Source organism: Phlebotomus argentipes, unplaced genomic scaffold, assembly GCF_947086385.1.
Source record: "Phlebotomus argentipes unplaced genomic scaffold, Phlebotomus argentipes genome assembly scaffold_18, whole genome shotgun sequence".
Lineage (NCBI taxonomy): Eukaryota > Metazoa > Arthropoda > Insecta > Diptera > Psychodidae > Phlebotomus > Phlebotomus argentipes.
The window spans coordinates 2881998-2902331 of record NW_026776177.1 but is presented as its reverse complement, the minus strand read 5'-3'; the positions used below and the strand labels follow the sequence as shown (position 1 = coordinate 2902331).

The following is a 20334-nucleotide window of genomic DNA, read 5'->3' as shown; positions in this document are numbered from 1 at the left end:
AGTAATGCTAGAACCTCTTATGCTGTCTGGTTAAACATTAAAATTTCAGTGGATAATATTTAACATCTAGAGAGTCCTGAGCAAAGAAGATTTGTCTTTGTTTGGGGAATATTTTGTCGAGGAGAAGAAGAATGGCTGGAAAAAAGGGAGATTTTCATTGTTGAATTAATTCTCCTGTTTCGAGAAGGGGGAGAGGGGGTGGGAAAATGTATAGGCTTTTGTCGTTTGCGCCCAGTGTTTATTGTTCTATCATTTTGCCCCGCAGCCCAGAGACAAATGGAAATTTAATAAACTGGAGAAATGTTGCTACAAAAACTCACACAGAGTTTCACTTCACAAAAGTACTTCGTTGCTTTCTTTCATCATATGTAATATTTTCCGCTCTACACATTTCCGCCCCCTTTCCACAATGCCTTCATGCATTGTAATTGTATTCTGAACTAGGTTATATGGATACACAGGAGGCAGAGAAAATCTCTCAAGGAGGAATCAATTCTCGAGAAATGTGGTGAATTCTTTGAACTCATCGAGAATAAGCTTTTCTTCAGACTATCTCAACACGATTTTTAACAATGAATCCTATTTAGAGGGACAAGAAGAACAAAGAAAAACCACCGGGAAGATTGAGAGCACAGAAAATATATCCTTTCTTCCATTTGTGAATTGGATTATTTATCCCAATGACGCCAAGATCGATGGTTTCATGATAGGAATTGAAATTTTATGCTGCCAAACTATTAATTCTCAGTGCTTTGAGTGATTATTCAAATTATGTTTTTCTTTAGTCGGTGTTTAAACGTTTTCAGAGCATTGAAATCAGCAAACTTTACTACAAAAATGTATCGAAAACTTTCCCATTTTCACCATTGATGTTAAACTTATGCATTGAAATTTAGTTTATTTCTAATCGAAACGTGCTTTATTAGTGTTCAAATATTGATTGGAGAGTTTATAGTAATTGGAATAATTATTTAGAGACTCAAGTGAAGATGACAGGACACAAGATTCTAAACTAAATCACCAAATAAGACAATTTGCAGCCTAGGGATTGCTAAAGGGTTAATTTTCAGTGCATTTTGCAGTTGTTCTCTATAAAAAAACAGATATTTTATCATTCTTATAATGTTTAAAGACTAAAAAAAAATTTTCTCAGCTGAAAAGCTTGCAAGCATCAATTATTGGACAATATTACTTTAATATTTGATCTTAAGTCGAATATTTTCGGATTTACTCAAGGTTTTACGATAAAAACAACTGTGAACCTGGAAAACCTTCTGATTATTAATATTGTTGACGAAAATCTGTAATCAAGAGTAGAGAAAAACCGTAAACTGTTCTTTAATCGTTCAATATCCTTCCTAAACTTCACCTCAAATTCCTTCTCTTCTCTTATAGACTTTGGAAATGTTCTCAAAACTGGGTTGAAATGATTCTCTCAACGCTCTAAAATCCATCTTAAGACCTAAAGCATCTCTCGAAGAGACAATTTGATACCTAAAATATGTTTTTCTCCTTCATTTTCCACTTTTTTTTTATTCTAAATCCCACACAGAATCTTCGACTGTGTCATTTTGGGCATATTTTCTAAGATCTAAATCCTGAACGGAGCTTTCTTGATGCCTCAGCATCAGCAAAATCTGTATTAGCAACCCCTCGGTTTTCATCCCTTTAGACACACGTAATTGTCCCGTGAAAGTCCACGTGTGTGTGTTGGAGTGTCAGCGGAAACTGAGATTTTTATTGATACATCCGACAGGAATTGATTGCAGAGCGATTACATAAGTTTTGTCACATTGCCAAGCGGAGTTGAGTTGATAAACAGCACAAATTTACGACACTCCGAAACGGAAGTGCCTCGAGTTGTTTTAATTGTCGCCCAGAGTATTTTTCCGCCCCACCCCCGCCGCTTGGCGCTGTGGAGGTGAAAATGCCTCGGTGGGTGGGCCAAGGAAGGGGTGGTGCGAATGACAAGAGAAAGCTGTAATGTCGTGACTTGAAGTGCTCGATGGCATAATTCTATTACCAGGGGCTTTTCACGCATACACCGCGGGTGGAAATTTATCATAAAAGCACCCCCGAAGATGATTTTCATCGTAAAATCTGCGAAGCATTGAGTGCCGAAGGGTGAGCTCCTTGTGTGTGTATTGGATGGAAAATTCTATCCATTAAAATAACATTCAACTTTCTTTCGCCTTATTATGTGTCATACAATCTCGATGGCAACTCATCCGTAACACAACAACATCATCAATCTTGGCCCATTATTAATTTGTTCCCATCGAATAATCACATCATGTTTTGTCCGAAAATTGTTAAGTACACACCCTCCTTCGGCGTGGTAGTTTTCCTCGTGGTTCCCTTTTTCAATGAACCACGATATCTGGGCGCGACTCATTAAATTTTCATTATCAACACCCTCTTCAGCGGCCACTCTCCTTTCGCCATTCTATCCACAAAACATTAAATAAAACTCCACGCCAAGTGGGCTGGCGCGATTCCACCGGCATTGCGCCTAAAAGGACATGGAATGGGTGCGCGGCGAAAAAAAATGGTGAAATATCAGAAAAGTTGTGTGATAAATGACGTTATTAAATAATGCGATGAAGCGCGATGGCATGAGATCTAATGAAAATTCACAGCCACCCTCGCGGTCTCTCACCTTCTCTGGGAACCAGGGTGTGATGAATGGCATCTGGAATGTGTTGCAGTACGAGTGCAGGGTGTCGAAGGAGTCCGGTGACACGGCGCCCAGCATCGAGAAGACGCCCCGCGAGAATTGGTTGCAGACTGCAAAGGAAGAAGAAAAAGTTCATCTTTATTTAATTTCACAGCGAAAAGGCGCTCAAGACAAATGGCAAAAACTTTACACTCTCAATTGTTATGCGCGAGGAAAAAAAAGAGGGGGTTTGAAAAGCGTCCAGTGACTTTTTGGCATGTCATTCCGGAGGTTCTTAAATTCCATTTCATACGAAATGCATTGAAATTTTTTCTGACACTCGACAGTTTTGCTTTAATCCACAATCATTTATCACGGCTTTCATTCGCCCCAGAGTGTCCGCAAGTGGCTGAAGCTCTATGAAAATTTACTGCTAAAATTTAAGTACAAAGGATGTTCTTTTAATCACGAAAGTTTCACGTGAAAACTCCGCGCAAAATGCTAATGAGAATTTGAGAAGAGTTTCAAGCGTATTTCATATGAAATCACTGAACATTTTCTATAAATTTTCGTGTTTCACATAAATCAAGGGGGAGATAATCTGATCAGAAGTGGTGTACAGCTTAGCCAGATGTATTAGGAAGAGGATGTGGTTAAATTGAGCAATTTCAATTCATTATTTTACTCTTAGGATTCATTTTTACTATTTAGATCGTCATTTTGATATATTTTTCTAGGTTATGTGACTTTTATGTGAAGTAAGAAATATTTCACATAAATTGTAATTATTTACATTTATTAATAGAATTTTTCTTTTAAACTCAATGAAAATCATGATTTTAGAAGCTGAGTTGTTAAAAACAGCGCTAAAGTAAAACATAACCTCAATTTCTTACCTATTATCTGTCATTCTAAGCTAGAAAGAATCGAACTAAGATCAAAAAGGCAGTAAAAGGATGAAAATTTTTAAATATAAGTTGTATTTCTGTTAGTTTCCAGTTAATTTCCAGTTAATTTTCAGGGGATAAAACCAAAATTGGTAGTATAATTTGCAGAATATTGTTGATTTTGACTTTATTCGTCGTTTTATCTCCCCCTTGATAGAACTAAAAACAATTCGGAAGTAAGTTTTGATCCTGTTTAGCCAAATTGTGTTGTGGTTTTTGTGCAAAGTTAGCAAATTTAGCGTGAAAAGGATTTTTATTAGTGAATATTATTATAATCTTGCTTTTATACAATTAGCAATTATACAATTTCGCTTGTTCGCATGCTTTTTTGTTTTCAATTGGGAGGAATTTTCTCATTACAAATATAATCCAGCAGTAAAGTGAGTGGATATCCAGCAATAAGAGGTGGATTTGTGTCGCTTGGAGCTACAGAGAAATGTTGAGAAAAATGTTGCACAGCAGAAATGACATGGCGAGGCGAAAATCTTCGAGGATTCCGATTTTCTTTTCCACCCCGGCAAAATTGTATTTTGCAGAAGGCAAAAAACCCTCCCAGTTTCGCTCACCCGTGATAGTGTTTGACTTACAACACTGTGTGATAGTTGCGAGATGAGATTGAGAATGGAGCAAAATAATTTATCTTTTTCTCCCTTGCGCGCTTCTCTTGCCATTTTCTTTAGGGGAGTTCCTCGGCCCGAGGAATGCCTTTTGGAAGATGGGGCGCGCAGTATTTCGTCTGAGATTGTGACCCATTTAAATTAAAGGGCCGCCCAGTGGGTGGGCTTTTGGGGAGAGGACAACGACCAGAAAAAGTGCCATGAAACTTGCCAAAAGCTCAACAGCACAGAATATTATACAATACAATGGAGGAAGCAGACATAATTTAATCTCTTGAATAAATATTCACAACAAATTTCAAAATGGGTCCTCTCGTCTAATTACCAACAATTAGGGGGTCAATTTCATTCATTTGCTAAAGTTGCAGAGGCGCTGAGGGAAACTTTTTCCCAGCACAAACTGCCAAGTGGGAAACCATTCATTGTTTCTTGCTCAATTTCCTCACCCACACACACAAATATTGTTGGGCTTTTGAGCACTTTGCAAATATAAATCATAAAATTGATTAACAATTTCTCAATGCGCACGGGTGTGTTTCTTCATTTCCAATTTATTGTTTTTGCAGCGAGGAATCCAATTAAAAATTCCATACAAAATTGCGCGAATGGTGAGAGCGGAAATGGTATTTCGTCTGGGAATTGCAGTGTTTTTGCTCAGCGTTCTTCAATATAATTTGTTGGATGATGAATTGGGGATCGATACTTTCCGTGGCTTTTTCCACCCCCTCATAAATTAAGGGAGTTTTCGTTTGGGAAATTTCAGTGGATTAACATTTCAAATTTAATTCAAACCACTCGTTTTTTTTGTGCTCCTGCTGAAGCCTTAAATAAAATTCTCCATCGCCTGACATGTAACATATTGTGCCCGGCGAGCAAATCCGCCTTTAATTATTCCGACAACGCCTACAAACTTTCTCTCATCTGGCGTCGTCCCAGAGCTTCTTCGCTGTCCCCCGAAGCACCCCTGAGAGACACCCGGCAAGGAGAGTCATGCAAGTCAATAGATGGGGAAAAAAAGAAGGATTTGATGGCAGATAATGCTCAAAGTTTCTCTTCCAAGAAGGATCTGAGATGGAGTTTTTTTTTCTATGTCTCTCCAACGTGCTAGTGTAATTGATTCTCTCCATAAAGAGACATCCTTTCTGGCAATCACACAAACTCCTTGCGCGCAATAATTCCACGCCGTGCATTACAGATGCAACCAGTACTCATTAAATTTCCCATTGCAAAAGGAGAGGAGCGCGAAGAGACGCGGAAGCAATTAAAAAAGTACAAATAGCTGAAATGGGGACATTATAAAATTGTTCCGCGAAAAAGCGAGCTCCTCTTTCAAGACACTCAATTGCAATCTTCGTGAAGAGTAATGACGAAAACGCGTTTACCAGGACTTTTTTTTCTTTCTCCAACGGCAGAAGCAGAGGAGAAATCTGCAAAAACTTTTCAAATAAATTCCCCAAGGGAGCCCAAGAAGGAAAGGATCGCAATCATTTTAAGTATTCTAATTTATTTCTCCACTTTCATCCCAAAAAAGCTGCCATTTGAAATTAATACATTGAACTCAATTTTGACGTTCATGCGCAGGTGGAAAGAAAGGCACTTAGAGAACTTCCACGCGAATTGAGGTATTTCCACCCAGGAAAAATGACTGGGAAAAAATGAGAATTACATCTGCTGGAAATTCCAGACCATCTCAGAATATCCCAGCACACGAAGTCTAAAGGCTCTTGTGCTGACGCATAATGACGCAATCTCGTTGGTTTCCTGAAATGTGATCTTAATTGGAAATTCGAGATGTGAAATTGTGATACATTGTTTGATAAACACGAACCGTAAATCAATTTATTTACATATTTAATACCACCTCTGATTGGTTGTATTCAATTGTTCCAATTTTATGAAATTGCCATGTTAACCCTACGTGGAAATTTCCCTAATTAATTTGTCACTCCATACAAATTCCCGCGATGCTCGTGACACAAAAATGGACATAAAGTTTTATTGCGTTCGATTTTAATACAATTGTCATTGATTAATGTGACTCGCGGGCGAGTTGAAATCAGATTAAAATGCACAGTGAAAGATTTTCATGTTTTAACATGAAAAATGGCACTAATTGGAGTCCATCGAACAGTTTTTTTTTTGCCCCTCAATATTCACCAAAATGCCGCAGAGAATCAAAAATTTCCACTGCTGGTTTTTCCTTCTTGCTCCACTTTTGTCACTAAAAGCCACCCCCTCACAGAATACCCACAATAAATATTCTCCCGACACGCCATTCTAAATTATTTACTATTCTTTTGCATTTTAATTAATTGGAGAACGTGTTTTGCACTTTACTACCAAAATATTTGCATAACTTTGCACGCTTGAATTAGGCGAAGGGGAGATAATTTGTCTTAAATTTGTACACCACTTTCTGACACTTTCTTAGCCTCTGTGCAGAATCTTGAACACTTCAGACACTTCTGAACGCCTTTACAGACATTTTCCATCGCTTTTTAGACTCCTTTTCCGTCTCAAGAAGCTTAAGCTCTTCAAAAGTTTAGATTAAAGATTGTAAGAAATGATTTTAATGTCTATACTAACCATTTTAAATCTGGAAAATGGATATATATTGCGAATATCTCAATGTTTCTACAAGAAATTGAGGTTGAATTTGCCAGTTTAATGCACAAACCGCGGGAAACACTAATCAAAGAGACATTTTACTACGCTGAAATGATATTTTGTGAGGTTATGATTGATTTGAAAGCTTTTTCTTAATCAATATGAAGCTTTTTCGCAACAAAATGCTCAACTCTGCTCAGAAAAAGAGAAATATTCTTAGCTTGAACACAAAATTTGATGATTTTGAGTGTTTTTAATCACCACAGAATCTGTCTAAAATCAAGAACATAACCTAGAAAAGCAAGAAAAGTGATATTTTTATGCAAAATAATATAGAAAATGCCTCAATTTGTTGCTAACTCTTCCTTGAAAGCTGTACACCACTTTTAATCGTGATATCTGCCCCTTTGAATTAAGTTTCAACAGGGGGAGAATGAGTGAAAAACTACTCTTGCTGATGTTCTGCATAGTTAAACTCTTGTCTTAGCAAATTGAGATCAAGGGATATTTGCTGGTTTGTAATTATTTATTATTTGCTCCAGTCTGTGGAAATCCAGCTCAACTCTGTGTGTAATCAAATAAAGCGACATCAAACTCCCTAATAACGCCACAGCGTTGGCGCAACCCTGACAGAGGGTGAAATGGACAAAAAGATACAGACACAACACGATGCATTTAATGAATTATGGAAATATTCTGTACAGAATTCTGCTGGGCGGACTTTTTTTTTTATTCTCTCTCTCTCACTTTGCTGGCGGAATTTTATGGAAATGTTTTACATCTTGTTCGCTGCAATGCAAAAATATCGCACACTTTTTTCCGCCGTCGCCCCTTCTTTTTGGCCCACGGACTCTAAACGACTGAGGAAATACACCCGTGGCAGAAGACGGGCATTGCAGAAAGTTTTCACCACCCCCAAAAAGTTGCTCCTGTATCTCCTTGTGTCTCGGGGTGTGTGTTTGTTAAAAGTTGAGGGCGAGAATTTGCCTTTTCGCATACAAAACAGTGCGAGGCGCGCTGTGCGAACACATTGGGGATGTATATAACTTTAATAGACTCCACTCCTTAACAAGATAATTAGAATTTATTCCATAAATAAGTGAGATGGCAATAAGACTTTCAGCTGTATTCAAGAACTTACCATCATACCGGCGTGTTTTGCCAAAACGCGGGAGAGATGAAAAATGTTTGGTATATATGCACTTAATTCGCGAAAGCACACGCGGGAAACATGGTAGAAAATTTTGTGCTCTACAATTCTGCCATTTCCTCAATTCCCCTCTTAATCTCCTACAAATGAATTCTTGATAGTTGTGTAAATGTTGTGCGCGCTCAAATGGCTTCTACACTGACACGACGATTTATGTGTGCAACTTTTCCTCCACATAAATTTCCATTGGACGTGTAAGAGACTTTCCAACACTGACAACAGTCAATTTTTCCCGCCTTTCGCACCACATTTCTTCGGTTTGTCTTTCGCCACCCCCTTCGCCACCCACTCGAGGGCTGCTTTTGACAAGGTGTAGCCCAGGAAGGATGCGGAGCGACGGAGCTTTGAAGTGACGATGACGGTTGATTGAAATGCCAGCTAGTTATCAATCAGACGAAAGCTTTCGCCCAACGTGATGACGCGTTGGTGAAGAAAACCACACTCGAGGGGCGACTAATTGAGCGGAAAATTGCCACACGAGGCTCAGATATATCCAATCGCTCATTTATACACAGTCATAGTCGCAGAATTGGGAAAATATGGCAGCAACTCAGCTGACACTGACTAACGATCGCAGAAATGATGAGATGCTAATAGCTGAACTCTTCCTTAACCTCCCTTTTATCACTTTTCACTTGTAATCTTCTCGTCTTGTAGCGCAGAGACATTGATTGTGTGGCTCAGAAAGCGACCATGAATGGCTATTTTCTGGGCCAAGAACTGCGAATTGAAGTTCTTCTAGCAAAACGTGTTGATTTTTAAGTGAAATAATAATCTTTTGTTTAGTTTCTGTTAAAGTATTCCTCAAGAACTCTTCTGAATGGACTAAAATAGTTCCCTTCGTCAATCCAAACAGTCGCTGTCTCTTCAGTTTGGTCTGCTTCTTGTATTCAAAGGCCTGAAGAACACAGACGGGATGTTCTGTAGGGGAGAGAGGGGCAGAATCGGAGTAGGCTGAATTCAGACATCGTGTTTCTTATCCAGGCCACGAAAGAACAAGAAATAAATCTACTATTATAGAATTTCTTGGGAGTATATTTTAGTAATTAGATAAATTATTTGCAAATGCAGGAATTTTGAGTGGGGCAGCTTTGTACAGCGTCTTTTTCGAAGAGAAAATAGAACTAAAGTCACGTATTTTAAAGTTAAATATCTTGATATTCTTCATTTTATTCAATAGTGTTCTTCCAAGAATTGTAGAAATGAATTTTCCACTAAATGTTTCTCTGCTAAGTCAGAAAACCCAATGAAAATCTCTAAGTTTATTCTTAATTAGATAATCTATTGGCCATGAAATAACATTTTTCAGTCATTCGAAGGCTTTCTTTGTCTTTTTGCAGTCAAAATGTGCAGCAAAATTGTCCGAAATGACTCCAAAGTAGGGCAGTTTTGTACTGAATTTGTTCCCCCCGCTCTCCCCTACATGAGTCCATGATTTCCGACACATTGTGTGATTATAACCGAGCTAAATGATATAATTAGTTCCAACTCATCTGCGATGAAATCCATCTTTAATGCGCGTGAAGCTCCCAAAGGTATGCATTGTGGCTGGATGACCGCCCCCTGACTGCGATAAGACCTCTCCCTCGTGAGCAACCAGAACTCCCTCCCAGCGACCTTATATATATGATTATTTTCCGACGTCGTCTTCATCGCACAAAACGATTGATCTATAACCGCAGGGGAGTGGAATAAAAACACGATTTCTATTCAGGGCAAAGAGGGAAATGGATTTCGATCCCTTTTTGATGATGCCATCTCCTGACTATGTACCTCTAGGAGCGTCAAAGGTGCGGGCTGGGTACTAAATATATACAGCCACCCCATCCGGCGGGGTGGGGGAGGGAAGGGGTGGTATTTTAGAATGCTTAATACACCACATATGCAAACACATTCGTAATCGATATATCTGATATTATGCTCACACTTTATTTGCGAGCCAAGAACAAGGGGTGAATATCAAATAGAAATTTGCAAGCATTTATGCTCTCACTCCCGGATGTGAGTCGATGGGGATTTTATCATCTCGAAAATATTTCGGGTCATTAAATGGCACTTCGGCGGTTGATTTTGCTGTGCTGAAAACGTGCTGGTAATAAATTTTTAATTTCTCAGCGCCAGTCCAAGGATGGAATTTTGCAAATTGCTCTCACGGAGAGAGAGAGAAAAGGAGAAAAAGAGAGCATAAAGTCTGCAGAATTTATGATCCGTTTATGCTGTGACAAATTCCGTGATAATTCACTTGATTGCGATTGAAAAGTCTGATATGGTAATTTTAGACAGTTGAGTGAATTACACATTATTATCACTCATTTGAATTCATATGTTTTCCATGAATATTTTAATATTGCTACCATTGATTTTCACATGTTTGGCAATGTTATTCTGAATAATTTGATGGCGGTTAGAGAAGTGAAGCAGCAAGGAAGAAAAAAAGGGAATTGCGCTGTTTTGATTTATCAGCAAATAATTTTCAATTGCATTTGAATATGTTATTGAGTTTTATTTCCAACTTTTATGCTTACAGTAAAATTCTACAATATAATATTATAGATCTTTCACATCTGATACAATTGTATTTGTATCACAATCAATGTTTGATTCCTTGTTGCGTTGAAAACTTTTGAACTTTTGTGCTTTTTCTCTATCTGTACTACAAAATACATTATTAATATTGCTCTTCTTTGCTCATTGGCTGGTATTGATTCAATTGCCATCGTGAATTGCAATGAGAGCCAGTAAATTGAATTTAATATCTTCCTTGGCTTTTGCAATCTTGTGAGACAGAAACCCCTTGCTTTCACCTCACGCTGCCAGAGCATTATGTATAGGGCGTCCCATTGCCTTCGGCGGCTTCCCTTTCTCCTTGTGCAACGTGGTGGAAATATTTCGGATGCAATATGAAAATGCGATGGGAAATAGCAAAAGTTTCCCAACTATTGTGACTTCTTCACGTGGAATGCCTTCTTTTTACCCACTTTGCATCCACTTTCGGCGCATTGAAATCCGTGTGAGCTTTCACTTTTTTCCAACCCTCGCAACATCTCGAGGGTCTAAAGGGTGGTGGTGGCTGGGGGTGGGATTCCCCCTCGGGCTCTTGGGAGATCTGCTGCGCAGCATGACATATCGAAAATCTTTAATATTGCGAATACATGTTGGCGAATTTCTACATTTGTTTCCTTCTCGTAGGAATTTCTTTCACATTTGATTTACAATTCCTCGTGACAGGATAATTCTTCTCTGACACACAAGTCTATAAATTGTATCATATTTTGCTGCAGCTCTCCTCAGCACAGCACGGCAAATTGTTTGGTCATCTAAATTTCTCCTTAATTAAACGCTGTGCTTAAATTGTGCCACTCTGAACGCAATGTTTTTACACGAAATTCCCCGAAAGTTTCTTCCTAGCTATGTTCTTCTACACAAATTCCTACAGACACATTAAATTAATAAATTGTCTACAAATGTCTCACTAATTAGAAGACTCTCCGTGTGCTTTTGCGTGAGAAATACCTTTCATTGTGCGCGAATTTGGGCTAGAATTGAAAAGATCTACAGCTCAGACGTGCGAATATTGCTCTGAATTCTCCTCTAATTTGCACACAACATGGATCGATCCATGTGTCTGGCTACAAGGGGGAGATAATATGCCTTGAATCTGTACATCACTTCTTAACGCTTCCAACACTTCAAGTTTTTGGACAGTTTCTATGCTAATAATCGACTTAAACTCGCTTTTTTCGGATCATTTTCCAAGCATAACCTCAAAATATTACTATAGGAGATCAAAGACTCTGTTTGGAAACTTTCTAGGACACAAAATTAGCTCTTATGAATTGTTAATGAAGTAAAAATTGCTAATTCATAGTCAAAATCACCCAGAAAGTTTATTGAATTTACATTTTTCAAGTCCGCATTCGATTTTTTTTGCTTAATTCTTCTAATAAGTAGCGATTAATGTGCTAAGAATGCAAATTATTCACTAAATCCGTCATAAATTTAACACATAACCTATAAAAGGATTATTTGTGATGATTTCTAGCGAAAACATCAAAAGAAATCTAAAGAATTGGGAGCTTTTGAACGTTTTTCTTTATATTTATCTCCACATTGTCTTGATATTAAAGATTTTGCAGACTGGAAAAGATATTTTGCTGGATTTTCGATCAAGATTTTATTGCAATTCAGTGTAAATATTCTTTTATACAGAACTTTGATGGGAAAAAAGGATGAAAAGTTCTTTAAAATATGAAATGGGAAAATATACAAGTTTAATGAGTATAATACTTTCTATGCTTTTGCAACATCTTTTCTACACTACTCAAGTTCTTAGGCGTGAATATGCAAGTTGTCATAAACTTTCAGCAGACTTTTCTTTAAAGCTTTGAGTTGAGGAAATGTGAAAACTGAAATAAATCTCCTAATTGTGACGTTGCACTGCTGAAAAGCGATGTAAATATTCATACAAATTAAATGCTTATTGTGGAAAACATCACTTAATTCACAAACAAATTTGTTTTCTCTCTCACAGCGAAAAGGAGCTCAAGGAGAAATCTGATGCAAGAAGAAGCGCGAAATCACATTGGAGCAAATCTCCCAATAAACATAAAAGTAAGCGAAAGATGCTGAAGAAGTTTGTATGTTGGGAAATGGAGCCTGAGGATTTCAGAATCGCATTTTTCATTCAAATTGTCTCTCGCTTTTTGTATTCTATCCTTTTTTCTCAGTGCAGAAAAAGAGAGCGCAAGACAAAAAAAGTCCAGAGGAAAAGCTATAAAAAAAGGCCACGAGAGAGCTTTGAAAATGTGCATTTTCGCTGTTCATGGCAAAAATTGTTCAATGAAGTTCTTTTTGCAATCGTTGGTTGTTTTAAAAGTGCATTTTTGATTCTCAATTCTGAAAGTTCTGACTTATTATTTTAATGAATTCTCAGCAACTTGACGCAATTCATTCCCAGTAATATATGATTGCAAAGCAATTCACTGTAAATGGTGTGTTTATTTTGATATGATGGGAAAAATAAACATAAAATACTGAACTGTGTTCGATAAATATTGTCTTTTGTGCTTCTTTTTTTCACTCTCTCTCCCTTTCTCTCTGTGAGAATGTGTGGTGTGAGGCCTATTTTCCAGCGTATTTTCGTGGAGGAGCCAAGAGGCCGAGAAAAAAACAAACATGAATATATGTATGACGGTTTCGGGGGGAGTAATTTGATATCAATTGAGATAAACCTGCATGAAAAATTGGAAATGGAATACATGAGAATTTTCCCTCATGAGTGAAATTGATATTTAATTTTGAAGACTGTGGAAATAAAATACCGCGCCAAGATTGCTCATCGCGTGCATAAATCTCAATTGGTGGATGACAAGGAATTTAATAAGTTTCTTCCTCTATTCTTCATGTGGGTGGCGAATTAAAAATCAATCTCTCTCAGCACGGATTCTTCGCCGGAGCAAAGTGAATTCTTGCCTGGACGAAAATTCCGCCAGCACTCGATCATGAGAGTGGATAATTGAAAAATTCTCCATCGCACATTTCGCCGGAAATTCCATCAATAATCCTGGGGTGCAATTAGTGGCAGGAGCACACGAAATATTAACACGGAAGCTGCACTTTATCTGGCTTCCCGCGCAAGATATTCGCTCTCTTAGATACATTCCTTCCACCTCTTTAAAAACCCATAAATTTCCCCTTGTGCATTTGAGTGAGAGTGAAACGGCGCGAGAAAAAAAGACGATAAATCATTTTCCCCGATAGTATTGAATTGAGATGGATGAAAAAGGACTGCGGAGGAATTTCTCATGGAATCAAATATTACTCATTCTTATTTATCCGTCAGTCGTCTGTGAATTTATCTCGGGGAAAAATTGCTTCACACGATGGCCTGAGTTGAATGATCTGCTCAGCATAAACTATTGCAGTTCAGCACAGTCGGAGCGAAGTTGTCGGACTTTGAGAGCAAAGAATGATAAGAATAAATAACTGAGAAAAATAATTCAGAAAGTTTCAGTTAATTCCAGAGTCAGAAATATTCTTTCATTGAATAAATTCAAAGTTTCTCGAAAATTCAAGGAGAAGATAATATGTCTAAAATTTGTACATCACTTTCTGACACTTTCGCAATTTTTATAAAGAATCCTTAACACTTCTCGGGACTTCAGACTTCACAGATGATTTAACCGAAATCTAACCAAAATATACCTGAAATCTAACTGACAACCTTAAAACTCAACGTTTTCATACAATATTTATTGATTTTCTTCCGCTAAAATTGCACTTTTGCGTATTTTTCTTAATCATAATCCTTAAATTAATATTCTTTTTTTATTTCTAACTCAAATTGGGACCGAATATTTAAAAAAAGATGAAGTTATGTTCGATTTTTGCGTTGTTTCCTAAAATCACGATTTTCATTGAGTAAAAAGACGCAATTCTTATCATATTATTTAGTTTTAAATCAGTCCCAAAACCTAGAAAAATATGTCAAAACTAAGATTTGGTTTTAAATGTATTTCTGAGAGTAAAATAATCAACAGAAACCCGAAGCTGTGAACCAAATACTGCATAAATTGCAACACTTCCACTTAATCTTTCAATATTAATCTATGGTTTATTAATAAATTCTATATTAAAGTCACTTAAGCTCACTTGTATGTCACTTGATAAAGGAATTGCATTGCTTAACTCCAAGACGTTCTGTATCAAGTGGCTTTCCATTCTTGAATTGGAGCATAAAACATTCAGAGACGACGCTGGAATTGCTCCTGAAAGACACCTAGATTGGGTCAAATTGTATTTTCCTCGCATTTCACTCAAGTGCAACATTAATTTTTCCCCAAACGAGAGCTTTTCAGTGGTCAGTGACAATTTCTACTGTACTTTTCCACTGCAGTGTCTCACGTACGGAGTCGACACAATCCCGACATATTTCACTGTAATACCAGCGGTGGGTATTTTGTGATTTATCGCTTTATTATATTGCCACAAGGGAGGAGAGAGCTTTTTGTACGTGCATGCAGAAATTTAGTGTACAAAGTTACTTACTGAGGCGGGAAAGTTTAAATGCATCCGCTGTATTTATAACATCCACATAAGCCTGCAACTCAAATCTCCTGGCTGAAATGTTCAAATTGTGGTTGAGGACAGCAAATTTGAAAGCACTCTGCACTTCATCTGTTCCCTGTTCGAATATTGCACCTGAAAAATTCCACCATTCAATCACCCACTCAAGCTTTTATTCAGCTACGCATGAGAAGCTTTTCTCTTTGATTTTGCCGCTTTTCCTCGCCGAGCCGAGAGAGCCTAATTGATCTGGAAAATGGCGTGGGGGAGGGAAAAAGCGCCTCTCAATTGACGCAATTATTTGTCTGGTTGGGAAAAAGTGTCGCCAAAGGGATTCTTTTTCACCCTTCTCTAATTTTCCCACCCACGGAGTTGATGATTTTTGGGGCGCGAGGTGGGTTTTTCATGTCTTCCCGAAGCACTTGTTAATTATTTGATAATTACTATTTTCATTTATCATTCTCGGCGGCCCGGGGAGACGAAGATGTGCCATGGCGGATTAGATTGAAGCGTCTCTGTGGGTGGGGCTGAGCTTTCAGGCTACCAAAAAGTTTAATTACCGCCGCTGCTTAAGCGTCGCCGGTATGCAAAGTTGTTTGCTCATCGTGTCCACACTGTGACGGGGAGTCTGTGAGGTGAAGAAATCACCATTGAAGGTCGGATTGGGGGAATTTGGGGTCACACGGCATTCCCCAACTATCTTTCACTATACATATTTGCAAAATGCTCCAAGAAACCGCCTTTCTCACCCTTCAATTTAACTCGCATTTGTCGCTAACTTTTAAAGGCAAGTCTGGCGTCACTTGAAAGTGAACATCACAAGACAGCATCCCCTCTAGAGGTGGTGGCGAAAGTGTTTATACACTCCTCTACTTTCTATAGCTTTTAGTTTATCGCTGTGCTTTGATGGTGCGAATCCCGCCCTGTTTTTGTCACAAACACCCCTTCGCGCGGGGAGTTTGAGTTTAGATATCAAAGGAGAGATACACCCTGAGGCTTCCCATCTCACTCTTTTTTCCCGCCGCTCTGCCAGGAATATTACATTTCGTTGCCATCATCGACATAAATGCTATCTGGGAGCTTTTGATGTTCACGAATATACTTGTGTAAGCGGAACTTCCTATTGTCAATCATTTGGCGCGAAACTTTGTCACTCTCGAACGTGTTAAAATGTCCGAAAATCGTGTGAATTTCATACAAAATCAGTTAAATAAGCCAAAATTGTACAATTAAATCCTCAATTCACTAATAATGAGACACGAGCTTCATAGATATTTCTGCTTAAATGTATTTTGAGTTAATTTTGGCGAATAAAAAGTTGTACAATTTCCAATTCAGCAAATATGTGTGGAAAAGATAGTCCGGAATTGAAGTGAATTGAATTGCAATTTTCTCACAGTGTGGAAAAACAGGAAACTTGCATTTCAGTCTTTCTTACATTTCACTTTGGGAAGAATTTAAGAATGCGACAAATGTTCTCCATGTATTTTGAAAATATTACAATAATGACTTCTCGAGAAGAACTCCAGAGTTTGAAAACTTTCTTGTGGAAAAGAGTGAATGCTTTCCACTGAATTTGCAGTGGAGCTTCTGTAAACCCCTTCGAGGGATTTTCACTGTTTATTCCATCAGAATAAATATCCTGTTTAGCCCAGAATTCCTTCTGGAGAATTAATATTACTTCCCTGAGGCTCTAATTTTCTATACAACACACTTCTGTAATGAAACAATCTTCATTTTGATGGTAGTTTGGGAAGATTGTCGGCGCTGGAAAAATGCAAATAGCACAAATGCTGATACAAGTGACGATTTTCAGCGGCAGAACTTCTTGTGCCTGCGAGGCAGGCGAAAAAGTTCAACCTCACAGATTTATTAGTCATGTTGATGTTTTCGTAATTAATGATACACATCAGAAAATGCCATGGCACAAGTTATCGCAAGATCTGGTGGGATTTGGCTGCGAATGTGGCGGGAAAAGCTCCTCTCAAGCTCGGCAATGCACTGAGAAAAGGGTGGCATTTGTGTGTTGTACTAACCAAGGGGTATTTTTTCCGTCGATATCTGTGTTAATCCACTGTCCATTGTGGTCAAAACCACAATGATTAGTGAGATTGATGCTCTTGTGGTGAAAATCATTTTACTGTGCTGGGGTTAAGACAAAAATGTTGCCTCGGCGCGTGATTTATTAATCCTCCTCTTTCACTGTTTTTTTCTATGCTCCTTTTTCCGGGCCTTCTCGTGGGAAATTTTCAGAAATTTCCTCGCTGCAGTGAGGAAATCCTTCCCATGTCGCACATTTTTCTTCCCAGCCTGTTCTTCACTATCCCCGTCACCCCGTCCCAACAACCAGAAATCTCATCAATCGCAATTGGAGGGTAGAAAATCCATCACAATCCGGCAGTATTAAATTCTCTCCTCCTCAGGCCTAAGGATCAATCCTCACACACTTGACAGAACACACGGGTTTTTTTTTTACTCTCTCTCTCTTCTTTCAGCTTCACATTGAGAAATCAATCAAATCACTTGCAGTGCCACACACGGGCCCAAACATCCACTGTTTCGGGGGTGATAAATCGGTGAGTTTTCCTCAAGATTAATCCTTGTGAGGTGTTCGCGAGATTTCACCAAAGACGCGCGTGATCGCATGACCGAGTAGCTCGAGATGCTCCACTGTACTAAAAGTGTCACCAGGAGGAGAGCTTGCTCTCGAGTCCATCGGGAGAATCTGCAAGTTCACCCGCGCAGACGCCCAGCTTTCGCAGCCTCTCCGCCACGAAAGCTCTCCACCAGCGCCGAGAGGGTTGGCGAGGGTGCACTGATAAGGAGTTATGGGTGCTGGAGAGGGAGAAAGATCACGGGGAATAAGGTATTAAATTGTTATTAAGAGAAAATTCACACAAATCAAATGCGAGTTCAGCCCCAACTTTGGCCCAAAATGCAAAATTATTCGCAATAATGCTCCATCATAGCGCACTATATATTCCCCTCAGTCTGTGCATAATTTATACATCACACCAGTCGCACTCCCAATTCACCACTGGCTTCTCTGTGCGGAATTACAGAAAATATTGCAGAAATTAACTGGTGAGCCCCGGTGCTCATCCGGAGACCGCGAAGGAGAGACAGGAAGAGGATGCAAAAGGAGGAGAGAGCCTGGCTAAGCTGCATCTGTTCTCAGTCCATCAACAAAATTAACCCAGTCTAATTGGATTTCCTCCAAGGCGGAATGCAACTCTTGCGGGCTTCTGAGCACTTTGCAGCAAATTTAAAGAGGATGAGCAACATTTACACACCAAACCATGTGATATATTTCATCTCCTAATCAGATTATCCACCAATAGAATACCCAATTACATCGTAATTGTCACAGTCTTGCTGCCACAAGACGCGCACGCGGCGGTGGTGGAAAAACCTCCCGGAAACTCAGGCACAGCGACATTACACAAGACAGTTGCTCAAAAGGCAGCACAGGTATTTATAATTTCAACTTGTGCAGACTTTGACTTTTCCTTATCGTCCTTTCACAAGATGAACCGTCGCAATGCCAAGCGCTTCCGCTTGAGAGGTCAAAATGTGGGCATAAAGGTAATGCAGAAATTCACTTCTTCCCTCTTGATTGCAAGCCTTATCTTCCCACTGCCCGAATTAACTTTATACGCTTTCGTCGTGTAATCACGAGTTGACTCAATTTCTGCACTCACAGAATAATAATCTTGATCCAAAAACCATCCGCAGTTGATCTTTCAATTAAAAATTCAGGCTGAAATTGCTCAATTTCTCAGTTAACATATTTTTTCCCAACGGAAAAGTCCTGGATATTTTATCAAAATTAAAATATTTAAACTTCACAGTCATGTTGGAGTTTCGATTGTATTTCCTCCTAATTTTAAGTGTTCTAATTCAACTTGTAGTAAATTTTGTGTTGTGAATTTAAAAATGTTGGTAAAAATATTTTATTTTTGATTTTTTTTCAAACTTTGATTATTGATCAAAGTGAAGAAATTTCTTTCGTCAATAAAAATTACAACGTAACTTTCGCTGTTCTTACGCACATCTCTCTCTGCATTTGGCTATATCTCAGCACAAAATTAAGATATCGCCATGATCTCTACGTCATTTGAAAGATTATGAAATTCTAGCCATTTTATGTCTTAAGGTAATTGTCTTGAAAATTGAAGGAAATATTGAATTTTTAGCACCAAAAATTGGCCCAATTTTCCTTGGAAAATAATCATTTTTGACCATTTTTATTCAATTTTTATTATCTTAAAGTAAAAATCAATATTAAAATGTTTGATTGCGACCATTAAGATTCCTCATAAATTGGCTCGTGACTTTCACCTCGTTTTTTTTTCACCTGAAATTCGTACATCTCCATTGACCAGGAAAGATTCTTATTGTGAACTTGCTTTTGATCTTAAGATACTCCGCAGGCTTGTGCTCAACGCCCCAACTCTAGGCGTGCGTGTGTTGCGAATATTGCAAAAGTCAGAAAACTTGAAAAGCACATTACTTCTTATTTTGTCACGGGGAAATTTTGTGACCTTTTCCACCCTCGGCGGAGGCGGAAAAAATTGGGTATAAGATTGGGTGAAAAAGAATTTCCACTTGAGCAAACTTTAAGAGGTTGTCGTGAAGTCATATCGTGAAATGGCGCTGTGGAAGGTGAAATTTGATTTTTATTTGTTTAACAAGAGAATAAATTTCATGATAATGGAGATTTTGGGGCGGCTGTGCGCCGAGGGTGGATAAATTTCGGGAGGGATGAGTGGCGTGGCGGGAATTTGTGTGCTGGGGTAGAATCAATTAAATCGCCGAAGAAGCTGCCAATTTCATACAATAAACAGCCAATAATGTGGTGTATGTGTGTGGCCAAGAGTCTTCAATGGGATATAAAAATCTATTTAGAGAGAGAGAAAGTCCTATGATGAATTTCTTATAACTTCACTTTTGCTGTCTCTCGTATTTCGTCTCATGGCTTTTGTATATTTTCCGTGTCAGTCAAGTTGAACTTTATCTCTTCTATCATTCTGCACACACAAGAGTATAAAGTAGTGAGTATCATAACAATCATGCTGCAGATAGAAAGTCTGCGCCTGTAATCTGGTAAATAAGGGTGAGTTTCTCAGCTCCGACGTATTCCGTCTTCTTCCTTCTCTCTCTGGGCTCTAAACTCACTCCAATTTGGTGGGCAAAAATGGGGGTGAATGTGTGCGAGTGTGTGTGTGTGGA

General features: G+C 38.5%; 1 protein-coding gene across 1 annotated transcript in view; it reads right to left on the bottom strand.

Annotated features, from left to right (window-relative positions):
- Positions 1–17774, bottom strand: part of LOC132260101 (glutamate receptor 1-like) — a 35738-nt gene extending 17964 nt beyond the window's left edge. The window contains exons 1-3 of the mRNA XM_059758030.1: positions 17139–17774; positions 15085–15237; positions 2660–2787 (exon numbers count right to left, since the gene is read on the bottom strand). Coding sequence (XP_059614013.1) covers positions 2660–2787; positions 15085–15237; positions 17139–17238 — 381 coding nt within the window. The 5' untranslated portion in view covers positions 17239–17774. The remainder of the gene's footprint in view (positions 1–2659; positions 2788–15084; positions 15238–17138) is intronic.
- Between the last annotated feature and the right edge of the window lie 2560 nt (positions 17775–20334).